Here is a 15,680-nt window from a genome sequence, read left to right on the forward strand (position 1 = left end):
ATGATTTTTCAAATTCATAAAAAAATGGCGGCCATTTAAAATGTTGATTCTTAAATAACTCAGAAACCGTTGGCTTTATAAAAACTTTACAAGGATAATAGTTTTTTAGTAAATTTAATTACCTATCGATTGATACCAGATTTTTCTAAATTTGACAAATATTAACTGAGATATGGCAGCTTTAGTGGTTGGTGACACCTTTAGAGGGTTATGTAACATTATTTTATTGTTTGAAATGGCCTAAAATCGCTTACAATTAACATGCAATGCAAATCGAGATTGTTGCATCATTGTAGCGACTCTATTAGCATGCCTTGGTTTGCACTGCATCACACTTTCAATGGTCACCTACCACTAAGGCTGCCATATCTCAGTTAATATTTGTCCAAAAATATAATTTAGAAAAATCTGGTATCAATCGAAAGGTTATTAAATTTACTGAAAAAAGTTATTCTTGTAGAGTTTTTGTAAAACCATCGGTTTCTGAGATATTTAAGAAACAAAATTTTAAATGGCCGTCATTTTGTTTCATGAATTTGAAAAATTATTATAGTTTTTTCTAGCTTTGTCTAGTTGTTATAAATGATCGTACAAAGTTTCAATTTCGTACGTTCAACCATTATTCAGAAAAAATAAGTGAAAAAGCAAAATGGCAGTTGTGTGAATAGCTGAAGAATTCCGGACAATTTAAATAAGATATTTAGATATGTTTGTTACCCAGGAACAATGCCCTAGAGTGTTGGTAGGCAGTTCGTAAACACCCTGTATAATGAAGATTATATTGGTTACCTGTTTGCTGCGAAGATGACTGAGCTTGCCCTCGTGAACAGACTCGTAGACGCAGTAGAGGTAGGTGGTGATGGCGAACTTGAGGAAGGAGTCGCCGATGGTCTCCAGTCGCTCGAGGTTGATGCCGTCGTTGGCATTGGACATGGTCAGCGCTTGCAGCAGCACACTTGGGCTCGGTCCCGGGTGCGATTCCAGCGCCGGCTGGCTGTCGAAGCTGAACCCACTTGTCAGCTCATCTGCTAATTCAACAAAAACCACTCATAATTCTATCATTTTCCTAGAACTTAATAAGCACCCACTAGTTAGTTCATCTGCAAACATATATCAGTTCATATATATAAACTACAGGGTGAGCATGAATAAAATTATTGAACACATTTCATAGGTGAATAAAAAAAACAAAACAAATAGCTCGCTTGTTTGCGCGCTACTTTTGTGGCAAACATTGGTGTAGCTTCTATAATTTGTGATGACCTTCATAGAAACACAGTCGGCTCAATGGTGTGAGGTAAGGAGCGTCAAGAGAAAGCTATGTGCGTTCTGTTGTTTCACGAAAGCAGACAATCGTTTATTACCGTTCAACGACGTTTTCATTTGAAGTATGACCGTGAAAAGTAAGTTGTAAGCAAGGAAGTTATGTAATATTGATAAACTAAAACGGAGAATTAACACTCCAGATTGACAATATATGGCGTGAAATTGAATATCGTCAAGATATTTTATGTGCAACAAAGGGTGCTCACGTAGAAACTTGTCGAACTTGTCATATGTTTTAGATATAACTATTTGAAATTGGATTTTCAATAAATCAATATACATAAAAGTACACTTATTCGTTATATTTTTTATCAGTTCTGTATTACGATACACTCAACTCAAACATTCACAATTCAATTTTTTTTCTAAAAATTAATAAGCAGTTGAATATAATGGTTGAATACAATGAGTGATTTGTGGTCTAGTGGATAGAGTGCAGCCTACAGATACCGGACACAAACCCGATAATTTACTCGCTATTTGCTTTATCTGAAATCGAAATTTATAGCTATGCATATAAATGTTCCTCATTTCTTTTCCTGTTCCAAATATTATTTCGGTTTGCCAAAGAAAATAAATGGTTAAATAAATTGATAATGTAAAGCGTAATGGACTCGAGCTTTGCAATTTCAGGCTACTATCAATGGTTTACACACCAATGTCACAGCTTAAGCCCAATGTCACCAACTGATTTATTATGCGTTATACATTTGTTATACACTTGAAACAATTATTAGGCTACTTCGATCATCAATTAAATTCATTTTCCAACATGTTCTGTCCTGAGAAAAACAAAAATTATCAGTTCTGCAAGCTGATTTGGACATGTCAATATATACAGGAAAATTTTCACTTTTCTTATAGTATTCACTTTCTATATCTACTACTGTTATTGAAATAAAATAAAAACATCATCCAGTACCCTGCTATATTTTATTAGTGCATATAAAATATAAAAGGGTACTGGATGATATTTTTATTCTACCTATTTCAAAGACAGGAAAATGTACAATCGAATTTAGAGTATAACTGATAAAAAATATAGATAGTTGATGTTGAGGCCATTTGAATTGTATTCATTCGCTCAATGACTGCCAGATGGCAGGAGAGTTTCTATAATTTTATAATATCTATTACTCATCAATTTATCGCTCCAGGCATCGGCCGGTTCGCGAGTCAGTGTGAATTAAGCTCTCGTTCTGCTAAGTACTCACTGTCGAGGCTTTAAGATTCAGGAAATTCGTCCGGCTTTGTCGTCGTTTAGTGGCATCCCTTCTATAATTGAGTATCTCGGCTCAATTTAATAACTCCTATTCGTGTCGTTTAATATTATAGGAAATTCGACCTATATATTTATATTTGTGTAAATAAGTTGTATTATTTCGTTATATGTGAAAAGTTATTTACGTTTTGTAATAGTTATTGAAAGTGAAAGCCAGAACGCAAGTTTAGGTTTGTTTTCTATCAATATTCAAATCCTAGTGTTAAATATCCAGACAATAAACTCCATCTTAGAACCGGGAAACAGCAAGGAACCAACTTTAACAATCGCATTTTGGATAAATCGGTTTGCATAATTTTACCTTTCTCTTCCTCTCATCTATCCTATCCAACTGTTCACCTTTCACCTCAAATAAGTAGGCAAACAAATCGATTCATGCCATTTTGGATTTTGGATTTGGTGAGTACCTTTTCTGATTTTCTATGTTCTTTGTATGTGGTTTTCCTGAATGGATATATTATTCAAGTCCAAGATTTGATTCGTTTTATACAGTCCACATCAGAGCATTTGAAGCTTGTATTTTGAGCTATTTAAATTTAAAGAACCAGTAATTAAGTTGGAAGATAAATGAATAGTTTTGAGTCTCACCTGGTACGTCCAAGTCGTCAGACATTGAACTACTGCCCAGTGAACTACTAGAACCGTCTATGCTTCTGTCTAGTGATACGCCACTATCACTTGTACCGCAATCCATCATCTGCAAACATTTAAAGGATTTTTTGAAAATAAGATTAGAATAGATAACCATTTAGAATCTAACGGATCAATAAGTAGTTAAATTCGTATTTAGACTCACTAAACATTACAACCAGATTATTAGCACTGTATGTGAATTGAACATCTTTGATACGAAAATTGTGAGTTTAAAATACAAAATAGACTGAACCATAATTTATTATCTCCTCAAAATTTATCTTATTTGAAATGTTTTAATCAACATTGAAGAGAAAAGCCTCTATCACACTAAACGTATTCAAGTTTATATGATATCATTGAGAGATTTTAGTTTAAATAGAGGTTTACCTTTTCTGGCATGGAATATCCATTAATTGCAAATCCCAGGTCCTTCCTTTCAGTGGCTGCCGCATCATTGTCTTGCGGTTTTGACGCCTCATTCCTGGCAATCACAAAGCACTCATCATGCTTCAGGAACGTGTTGCTTCTGCGGATGTATTCTTCATTTCTGACGACCGCCTCTCCATATTTCTTGCTTTCCAGTTCTATTTCAGCCTATTGACAAATAATTAATTGATTAAATTATTTGAATTTGTGATCACAGTAACAATAGACATACAGAAAATTAAAATAATAAATAATAGGTAGGCCTATCTATCATCATAGTCTTGATAGCATTCCCTTGAATAGCTATAGCTAAAGGGATTCCAAAATATGTTATGTGTATTGTTTCTACTAGAATTTTGTATTGACAATGAATGGATTGAATATTTTAAACTCAATAACAGAAAATTAATCCAAATGGAAATTTATACAAATTTGTAATTATACGTTCAAAATCAAATATTAGACACTAATGTAATAAGCTCTATTACTTTCTGATAATTGTATTTCATTCACAACTAGCAGGTAACCCGTGCTCCGCAAGGGTCTAATTAAAAACTGAAAACTTGACCTACTGAAATCTTGAAGAATTTGAAATAGCCCTTTAACCATCCATAATCGGTAAATTAAGAATATATATGCAAAATTTCAAGTTAATCAGTCTAGTAGTTCAGACGTGATTCGTGTATTTTCTATTCCGTAGTTTGAAAGCCAATTCTTTTCTTTATAATATTATATATGGATTCGCACAGAGAAATTTGCCTAACACATTGTTATTAATTATTTTGTAATTTTCATTGTTTTGTGCGATGGATTGTACAGTGAATACGTATATAATGAAAAATGACAATATATCATTTCAATTTTAGACGGTCATGTTTCTCAACAATGAGATATTCCATAAGGCAACACTGTGTCGCAATATGTACGGCAGATGAAAAATACACTGAATGGCAATGTGTTTGTGCCTATAGTGAGGTCCACGTTATAATGGCGGTGAAGAAAGATAGGACAACAGCGTTGCCGGTTCTCTGCCTTGCCACTGTCATTAATAGACTAATTATAACTAGTAGTTCTGCGAGCAGTGGACCTCGCTCATGAATACAACTTTCAATCTAATAAGAAGGGCCAGTACAGTAAGTACAGTATATTGTGAAGATTTAGCCATGATTGTTATCTATTATTTTCTCCATTGAACGTGCTAGGGACACTGTTTCCAGGGACACCGGACTTATCAAGGAGGTACCTTTATATCGTTTCCATATTTACAATCGTCTCACAGACGATGGTGAGACGGAAAATAATTCTAAATAAGATGGGTTTGTTGGTGACAATGACAGGAGGTTGCTAATGATGTTTTTCATGAAAAGTGGATTCAATCCACTGAAAAGTGGATTCAATCCACTTAAAAGTGGATTCAATACTGAATATTTAGGAGGTCCTGATTCAATGTTATGGCTTGTTATGCCTATGCAGAATGTTAATGCTCACAAATCAGTTTCCGATCTCATACCAAAGGGAAAAAATCAACACTTTAGAGCGACACAAAAATGCACAAAAAATGCATACAATACAATAATTATTGTACCTGATAAACTGATAATTCAGTTAAAAAATAACTAAAATAATAACTGATAGTTATGAATAAAAGAAGTTGGAGATTGAAGAAATGCTTATGATGTTAAATATTGTCTACAACTGAAATAGTTGTTGATTTATTAGTTGATTAATTTTTATAATGATAAAAATAGTCCACAACTAAAATAGTTGACTTATCTGTAACATAGACAAGAATAGTTATTTATGTATTGAGAGCGTAAAACTCGACTTTATCGCTGGAATCACATACACATTTTTTTCTACAACTGCAGTATTGGACTCCAATACAATAAAGAGTTTTTTTTAAATAATTTATCCAATTAATTTGATAAATCAATTTAATAATTCTAATATTGTCATGATAATTATTTTATAATGATTCATATTATTAGAATAAGATAAAACAAGGTATCATTTGCAAAAAAAATCTGGTCGAAACGAGATTCGAACCTGGGTCCCACAGTACGAGATCCAACGCTCCAGCTCTCCACATTAGGGTGAGTTGTTGATAATAAAGGCGAAAAAGTAGGAACATGAATATTGCTGTATCTTCAAAGACGCTAGATTCAAGAAAGTACATTCACGATGGAGGTTGGTTTGCGGTTTCTTAAATTACAAAAAAACCGGAGGTCTTATCAAAAATCTTTACACATAAGTTTCTGAGCCTTGTTTCAAAGAACTTGCATACCAACTGCGGTACAAACAAACAGACAAAAGCCGATCGAGTCGAAACTAAGACCTCAGCTTCGCTTCGGTCAATAATTTATTGATTCTTCTTCACTTTCACAACAATTGAAAGAAAAAGCACACAATAATTTGTATACATCATAAACATATTAAAAGAACCAAATAGCTCACAAGACTTTCTTCTGATCGTGAGCCTAAGGAAAATACAATCAAGAAAATTACAAAAAAGGTAAAAAACAGCTAAGCTATTGAAGAAGGACAGGAGGTTTGTAAAACTAAAGAACTGATAGTTAAATTATAGATGTTAACAAAAGAGAGAAAAGAAGCTAAATTTATAGAGGAGAGCTGAAACTGGTGTATCTGATGTAATATCAACTGTTCATTCTTGTTAAAAATAATCAATTATATTCTAGTCATCAGGAAAAAATATTTTTCATTGATTTAAATATTAATTTTAATAATTGAGATTAAATCCTATACTATTTAAACGAGCAATTTCTGTTTATATGTTTAGATGTTTATATATCTGTATGTGACCGGATCTTGAAAACGGCTCTAACGATTCTCGCGCAATTTGGAAGAAAGTAGTTTTATGATAAAAAAATTCGATTGCACTAGGTCTCAACCCTGGGATAACTCGCTAAAGGACATTAAAAGGATAAATACGTCCTTGGAAAAGCAGCTGGAGATTTTGTCGTCTGTTGATGATGGAAGTGAGTGAGGGAGTGCATGTGTGTGGAACTGAGACAAAATTTTGACTCAGCTGTTGAACTTTTGTAATCATTCAATCAGTGCCAGTTGTACAAGAGCCGGTTAAATTTTAATCCTGATTAATTCCAGTAGAACCAATCTGATAAGCTATCTTTTTGGAATGGTCTTCTCTGATTTGGATTAAAATTTAACATGCTTTTGTGAGAGAAATTGTTGCATTCCTCTGGGAATTAATCTCAATCCACTGTGATTAGATAGAACCTTCCTGTATGAACTATAAATATATTATAATTTTTTATTTCCTAATACATTTTATATGCTCTTTACTCCAGAGCGAAGCTCGGTGCCCCGATATTATTTTGTTAATTAATTATATTTATAAATTGTTGAAAACGATCTGGCAATGTTGCGGAGCTTGAAAAGGATAAAATTATTTTATATCAACAGACACAAATTAATCCAAATAGGAATTTATACAAATTCGTAATTATACGTAGGGCAATCTGCTTTGTCGAAGGATAGACAAGGATGTCACAAAGAAAAATTGTGATGGGAAAATATTGCTAAATAATTAATAATATTATTGAAAGACGCTAGGCTATCAGCAAAGCTGGCTGAACGCGGAGATAAAGAGGGTACCGATGGCGTACCATCTTCCGCGCATCGAGACGATTCTCACCGCCTCTGGCGGCGGCGCATCTCCATCCCCTCTACTTTAGGAGAGTATTTAAACGCCGGACGAGCCCCAGACCATAGCATTCCGCTCCCAACCTTCCTCCTCTTTGTACAGCGGCCCGTTGGCTGCCATACGTCCCTGTCCTCCACTCCTGGTACAGCGGCCCGTCGGCTGCCGTCCGTCCCTCCTGTACAGCGGCCCGTTGGCTGCTGTACGTCCCTTTCCGTCCATCCTCCCAGGGCACAGCGGCCCGTTGGCTGCCGTCCCTTTCCGTCCATCCCCCAGGGCACAGCGGCCCGTTAGCTGCTGTCCCTTTCCGCCTATCCTCCCAGGGCACAATGGCCCGTTGGCTGCCGTCCCTTTCCGTCTATCCTCTCCGGGCACAGCGGCCCGTTGGCTGCCGTCCCTCCCGTCCATCCTTCCTCTTCCTACTATACTGAAGCGGAACCGAGGCCGTAGGGTCAATACAAAATTACCTCGAAGTGGTGACATCAGAGTAGAGAGCGACCTTCACGCCGTCAGAAGCACCAGGAGGTGCTGTCCACGCCAGCTAACCAGCTAAGGTACAGAGAAGAAAGAAGAGGAACTTCGACTTGCCTCCTTTCCCCGCCCACATTACGACTGAGCTAATTCGTCCAGGAGCAACACCTGGGTATCAATCACCTACCTCTGAAGGTACTCACTCAGGGTGTACGTGATAAGGATAGCAACACCAATGTTGATCAAATACTGGCATTATATAGTGGAGCTCACTATAGAAGCTAATGAAAGGTAAATTGCTTGACAACCAACCTCGAGATCGCCGATGACCTCCTCGTCGTGCCACTGCCAGTCGGCTGCGAGGCTGCCGTCATCCGAATGAGTGTCATCGTCATCATCGTCGTCATCATCAATGGCCTCTGCCAGGAAGTCACTCTTGAACATGATGCGAAGCCCCCCTGGTCTTCCCCCTCCCACTCCCCCTGCTCCCGCCTCCGAGTGCTCCTCATCTGCCGAGTAGTCATCCGAGTCAGCTGACTCCTCCGAGTCATAGTAGTCCATGCCCGCCTCCATCTCCCAGCTCGGCGAACCGTATCTAAAAAACAACAATAAATAAATGAATAAACCTATAAATTAATAAATGAATAGCTGAATGAATAAATAAATACCTTTGATGATTCATCTATATAAATAAAAATGAATCTCTGTTTGTGTGTTGTTTGTATTTTTGTTCCCTATAGACTTGAAAACTACTTGACAGAACGGCATGAAACTTTGGGAATATGTTATGTGAATATTGGGGATTGATTCTGACCAGAAATTTTAATAGGGGGGGCTAATAATAATTAATCAATTTTACAGACCTATGTTTTCGAAATTGTCGGCCGAGCGGATACCGAAGAAAGGAAAGATGATCATGATTCGAGATCATATTGTAATAATATGATTTAGCATCTAAACTTACCAGTTGTAATAAACACGTCACTCTGTGATAAATTGTACACTCTGTGTACTGGTATTGAAACGGAAGTTTGGAGTTGAATTGTATTTGATTGGTACCAGCTGTAGATAACCTTAGAAGACCTATACAAATAATTATCACTCCCCTATCATTGAGAAACTGGAAAATGTTGGGAAAAAATTATTCACCTCATGGAAGATTGTTGTTCATATTGCATTCATTAATTACTGAAGAATAGCAGAATAATTTACCATTTTTTTGAATTTAGCTTAGCTTATATATTCATCTTAAAATGGAAGATGGAAAGAATATGGAATTCTGTGTGATTCATCATCATACATCGCATATTTCCTGGACCATCTATTGACAATCAACAACTATGAAAACATTAAATTCATCTTTGAAACACTGATTTAACCTATCTATTTTTTTCAATTCAACACTCTACTCATAGATATTACTACTAACTGATTTAGAAGAATATGTTTTCGGAATAATAAATGCTGCATGACTAAGCACATAGGAAGTCCGTATTGAGATGTAAATGAAAATATTGTCAGATAAATTTCATGATTCACCAAATAAAGTCAAGTGTGACATGAGATACATTGACTTTTTGGCGATACGAAGTTCGCCGGGTAAGCTAGTAATTTATAACACTGTACTGTGAGAAATGTGAACAAAGATGTGAAATTTCAGTGTCAAAACACTACACCTGTTCTTCAGATGAAACATATCTAATAATGTTGTTGGGTTACAGTTGTTAAGTGCTTGATGAGAAGATCTATAAATGGCTTCAATATGCTGAGAACAATGAACAATAACAATTAAAACTCTACAAGGGAAATTAAAATTTATACGAATTACATAAATTCAATATTTGAGGAAGCTATATTATTCAAATTTTGGTGTTTCTAGTTATTAAGTTTTTCTTGGACTCTATTGTCAAATGACTAGAACATCGTTTCTAATAATTATATCCATTACATTTTTGTTTCATTATCTTATTCAGTATCATTCTCAATCAATTAATCAATAATCTATCTCTTTATTCAAGACATACAATGTATATTGCACATGAATGCGTCATCTACATTAAACAATACTAATAATTCTAAAGCATATAAACAATAAAGATAGAAGGAAACACAACAAATAAAGAAACCATAATAATCAAGGTAGGTACTGTATCCCTAATTCCCCCAATAAAAGTCTTCAAAACTATACGTTTCTAACTCGATTTTGAATCTTGCCCTATCCGCCTCGCTTCAGATGCTACTCGGCAGGTACCTCATAAATTCATTCCCATATATGCTGAACTTTGTTCAAATTTTTCTCTTCTATGTTTCATTATAATGAAATCATTTCTATTTCTTGTATGGCAACAGCTGTGAACATCTGATTGCCTAATGAATGAGTACTCGTTACATTTTACACGTAAAATTGTTCTGTAGATGTAAAGGCTATACACAGTCATAAATCCCAGTATCTTGAATAGTGACCTACATGACTGTTGATTATTATGAATACTTAAAATTATTCTTACTGATTATTTTTGTAGTTTGAGTATTTTGTTTAAATTAGCTATACTTGTCCCTGTATATACTTCAACTCCATATGCAATATGTGCGTGTATAGTGGCAAAATAAACAGATTAGGGTTACTGTGTTGCAAATGGGTGCCATCCTTCTAAGTGCATAGTTTCCTAAACTAATCCTCTTGCAAATTTTCAGTTTTTTCTCCTAGCTTTATTTTAGCACAAATAATGTGAATAATACCTTAATATACCGGGTGATTACAAATGAAATAGACAACTTCAATAGCCTGTACAAAATTGAACTGGTGTATTTCAACATAGTAAGTGATATAGGTTTGTAGGGAATTTCTTAAAGTTTATGTTGGTAGAACTGTTGCTGGCTATTGTTGGCTGCTCCGTGTTACAACAGCCAGTTTAGTTTAGCAATATGGCCGCTACTCAAGTGGAGAAAGCTTATTGTGTTCTTGAATTAGCCAAAACAAACTCTGTTACTGTTGTGCAGCGTCATTTCAGAACAAAATACGGTAAACCACCACCAACAAGGCAATCAATTTATGACTGGTATGAACGTTTTGAAAGCAGTGGATGTGTGTGTAAGAAGAAGAGTACTGGAAGACCTTCTGTTACAGAAGAAAAAATTGATAGTGTTCGCGATGTTTTTATACGAAGTCCAGGAAAATCGACTAGATCAGCGAGTTTAGAATTGCAAATTCCTCAACCTACTGTGTGGAAAATTCTGCGGAAACGTTTGAAAATGACACCTTATAAATTGCAGTTAGTACAAAGTTTAAATGACAATGATAAAAGTTGTACGTAAAATTTTTTGTCAAGAGATGCAACATTGTCTTGAAAATGACGACACATTGTTTAATCGCCTAATTTTCAGTGATGAATGCACTTTTCACATTAGTGGAAAAGTTAACAGACATAATGTACGAGTATGGGGAACAGAAAACCCAAGAGAGACTGTACAGCATATACGCGATTCTCCTAAAGTGAACGTGTTTTGCGCTTTATCTTGTGAAAAGGTTTACGGGCCTTTCTTCTTCCAAGAATCAGTAACCGGAAGAATTTATCTGGACATGTTAACCGAATGGTTAATGCCTCAACTCCATGAAGATAGTTGTAACTTCATTTTTGTACAAGATGGAGCTCCGCCTCACTGGTACTCAGACGTCAGAGAGTATCTGGATGAACATCTTCCTAGACGATGGATCGGCCGTGCAAGTGAGGAAAACGTTGTGTTTCAGCCGTGGCCACCTCGTAGTCCGGACCTAACGCCCTGCGACTTTTTCTTGTGGGGCTATGTAAAAGACAGAGTTTTCGTACCACCGCTTCCTGTTGATATCGATGATCTTAAACAACGAATCACAAATGCTCTTGCTACAGTTAACCGTGAGATGCTTAGTCGTGTGTGGTCAGAATTTGACTACCGTGTTGATATCTGTCGTGTTGCAAATGGTGCACACATTGAACATCTGTAAATTTTCAATAAAAACTTCAAGAACTCTTCTATGTAATCATGTAAGTAATGATCTAAACTTTTAAATAATAAATTCTCTACAAGCTATTCAAACTGTCTCATTTCATTTGTAATCACCCGGTATAATATTATATCAACTATATTAATAGAGAATATCTCTGTAATACAATATAAGCCTACATAAATAGAAGGTTTATCGACATGTTAATGAATGGGTCAAAATTTTGAACCGTTAACATGTTTGGATTCTGTTGTACTAGGTGTACCTACATCTTAAAAAATGTATGTGTTTTAACGCCCTGTAGCTGATGACAGAGAACTACGTGAACGACTGGTTTGAGCAAACCGTTTAATCAGGCACAGTGTGGTACGGTAGTGTACCTATCCCAAGGGTGTCCTATCCCAAGGTTCATCTACTAGCCTATGCTTTGCCCATGGTAACGCTTTGATGAACGAATTCAACATTTTCATTTATAAAATGAATAGAATTTCACAAACTGAATAGAAAATGATTGAAGACGAACCTGATAGATGAGAACTGATCGATAGTGGCATCATCCAACATGAAGGCTCCCCCGATCGCCATCTCATTGGACCAGGTGCCAATCTCCATCCAAGCCGCATCTTTCTCCTCCTCTTTCTCTTCACCATCCTCCTCATCCTCATCTCCATCTTTCGACTTTTCATTTTCATCCTCTTCTTTCTTCTCATCCTTGCTTTCGTTTGTCTTCTCCGCTTTTTCCCCTTCATTCGTCTCGTTCATCTCCTCCTCGTCTTCCTGTTTGGCCTCTTCGTCCGCTTTAGCTTCTGAGCCATCAGTTATTTTTGCCAGGTTCTTCATCTTGGCCTGCGCAAGTCTTTCGTTGTCTTCTTTCGATTTCTTCAGAACGTCTGCTAGACTCCAGCCGAAATCCAAAGGCTTCCAATCAAAATCTGTACATTTAAAAAATAACAAATTAAGCATTCAAATAAACTGAGAGTTTGAAATGATCTGTAAATCTTTCGAAATCTGTAAATTAAAAGAACAAATTTAGCACTCAAATAAACTGAGAATGTTTGAAATGATCTAATCCAATTTTCGAAAACTGGACAGGTTTTTTATGTTATATGATACTAGGCACATTCAAAACATTAAGGACCGTTTGGACGGTGTAATTTAGAGTCTGGATGACAGGAAGTTTGAAACAGTCTATGGATGCATTCTTTAAATAAATTTGTAGTTTGAACTAAGAAATGTTTGAATTCAGTTTACGATCTAATTATGCAAACAATCCAATTTATCGGAAATCTGCAAATACATGGCATCCATGTATTTTCATATCATTGACATATTTTCTTCATCTTTTAAAATTACAGACTGTCTTTGTCCAAGAAATTAATCACAAACTCGATAATCACAACATTATTCCAGTAGAGACGTAAATTACTAGTAGTTCTATGAACAGTAGACCTCGCGCAGTTATAAACTACAGCCTCCTCTAATACTGTTAATCAGAGTAAATTATGTCCTGTCCTGTCGTGTCGGCGAGATATTGGTGTGTAAAAAACTAATGGCTGTTTGGGTTGTTGTACCGACAATGCTACTATCATCAAAAGCTTACCGACTTGAAAGCAGAGAAAAGACGGGAGAAAATACTATGCTATTTCAAGTTATCAATCGCATGCCTCATTGAATGCAATTAATAGTCCACACGACAGCTGATTTTTTACCAAGTTACATTGAGATATTAATTGCATGCAATTTATAATCCACTCGACAGCTGGTTCATAATGAATAATATTCTATAATCTGATTTTTACTCTAATATTGGTGTATGAAGGAGGTTCCTTTTCCTTTTATATTATTCTTGAAATGCAAAATTTTCAAAAACCTTGTATATACGTCGACGCGCAATAATTTAAAAAGGAACATACCTGTCAAATTTCATGAAAATCTATTACCGCGTTTCACCGTAAATGTGGAACATATAAACATAAAGAGAAATGCAAAACCGTCAACTTGAATCTTAGACCTCACTTCGCTCGGTCAACCATCCGAATAAACTAAATACTACAAATACTACTCTAATTATGATTCATCTAACTATAGTTATAATTCATCAAACTCGTCATCATGAGTCGAATGAATAAAACTAGGATCTAGTAACATATAAGAGTATACAGCTGACTCGAATCCCAGCATTTTCTTGAAAATTACTTAGATTTAGCAATTGCTAGCTTCTATTCAATCAACCTAATGAGTTCAAGTTCTTTGAGAATGATTGACTCTTCAAAATAGAACATGTAGATGGACTTCATTGCCATAATTCAAATTCAACAAACTTATACATAACAGCTGAATTATCAAACTTACTGGGATCCAACTGAATAATTCCGAGGCCAATCTCCCTGGACACGGTGGTCCTGATCTCATCAGCCAATAGCAGAGCGTTGATTCTGTAGAGAATGCAGGGGAGGCAGACGGCCTTCCTCCACAGCGATGCCGGGAACGGGTGCACCATGCACAGTTCGGGAACGAGGATCTGCTTCTGCTCCAGGTTCTCTCGCTTGGCGCGCTTCGTCTCCTCGCTGCTGGTCGGCAGGGCTACGCCTTTGCGATTCACGTATCTACAAAACCAAACTCACCATTTAACGAAAATGTTTCTCCTAAAATAAGCATAGTAGACATTATTTAATTTTGTAATTGATAGAACATCAGATGCTAATGAATTAGCACAAATCTTCTCTAGATTCAATTGAATTACAAAAACATCAAGGCTGAGCAACACGTTTCGATAACAATTTAAATATTCTGGGTTCTGGATACTATTAATCTATCAAAATAAAAAACTTTTCTGAGAGAAAACCGTTCATTCTTCACATTCATTGTTCATTATTTTCTTCTCAAAATAGCAGTCTTGAAAATGGTATTCATTCAAACATCTGTTTGATAGTTTAATAATAAGTTGCCTGAAAAGAGACATTCGGAAAAATATCATCAGTAAAAAGTTTTCGAAAACCTGTTGCTCAGCTCTTGCTTGAATAATAACTTTTTTGAAAATCCATACGCCTCCAACTAGTAGAATATTATGTTTTATGGATGGAGAAGCTGTTGGATTCGTGGTTGCGCTGATATAAACTATCGATAATTCAAGCCCCATGCGCGTGGTACGTTGTAAGGGTGACCACTTTAAGAACCGAACTCCTCAACACCATTTATGATGAAAACACTGGTATGTTGTCAGAAATGTAATAATACCGGATGCTTCAAAAAAATGTATACACACTTTAAACAATCGTAGTTTTACCGCTCTACAATGCTAATGTTATATTTCTTCGCCAGATGGCAGCATAATCGTCCCTCTATGTTATATTGTTAGTTGGAATATTTGTAATATCAAAATGGCGGACGTACGTTTGAGTTTTGAAGAACGTAAGCAGGTTATTAAGTGGTACTGGAAGTTTGAGAATGTAAATGAAGTTCAAAGACAGTGGAGAAGGGAGTATGATACAGAACCACCTTCAAGATTAACAATTGATCGGATGAAGCCCAATTCAAACTTAATGGAACTGTCAATAGGCACAATTGTGTTTACTGGGGTGAAGAAAATCCTCACATTACAATTGAAAAAGCTGTAAATTTGCCTGGTGTAAATGTGTGGTGCGGTTTGTCTTCAAGGGGACTCATTGGACCTTTTCGATTTGAAGGCACTGTAACTGGTATTAATTACCTAACAATGCTTGCTGGTTCCATATTTCCTGACATTCGTGCATTATACGGTAATGATGATTTTTATTTTCAAGAAGATGGTGCTCCGCCGCACTATCACAGGGACGTACGAGCTTACCTGGATCAAAATTTGCCAGGCCAGTGGATAGGACGCAGGGGGCCAATCGAGT

General features: G+C 36.0%; 1 protein-coding gene across 1 annotated transcript in view; it reads right to left on the reverse strand.

Moving 5' to 3' along the window:
• LOC111055293 (endoribonuclease Dcr-1) overlaps positions 1 to 15,680 on the reverse strand; it is an 81,655-nt gene that overhangs the window by 21,124 nt on the left and 44,851 nt on the right. The window contains 6 exon segments of the mRNA XM_039432380.1: positions 790 to 1,028; positions 3,197 to 3,305; positions 3,632 to 3,838; positions 8,133 to 8,415; positions 12,326 to 12,734; positions 14,155 to 14,408. Coding sequence (XP_039288314.1) covers positions 790 to 1,028; positions 3,197 to 3,305; positions 3,632 to 3,838; positions 8,133 to 8,415; positions 12,326 to 12,734; positions 14,155 to 14,408 — 1,501 coding nt within the window.

The sequence above is a fragment of the Nilaparvata lugens genome, chromosome 7, assembly GCF_014356525.2.
Source record: "Nilaparvata lugens isolate BPH chromosome 7, ASM1435652v1, whole genome shotgun sequence".
Classification (NCBI taxonomy): domain Eukaryota; kingdom Metazoa; phylum Arthropoda; class Insecta; order Hemiptera; family Delphacidae; genus Nilaparvata; species Nilaparvata lugens.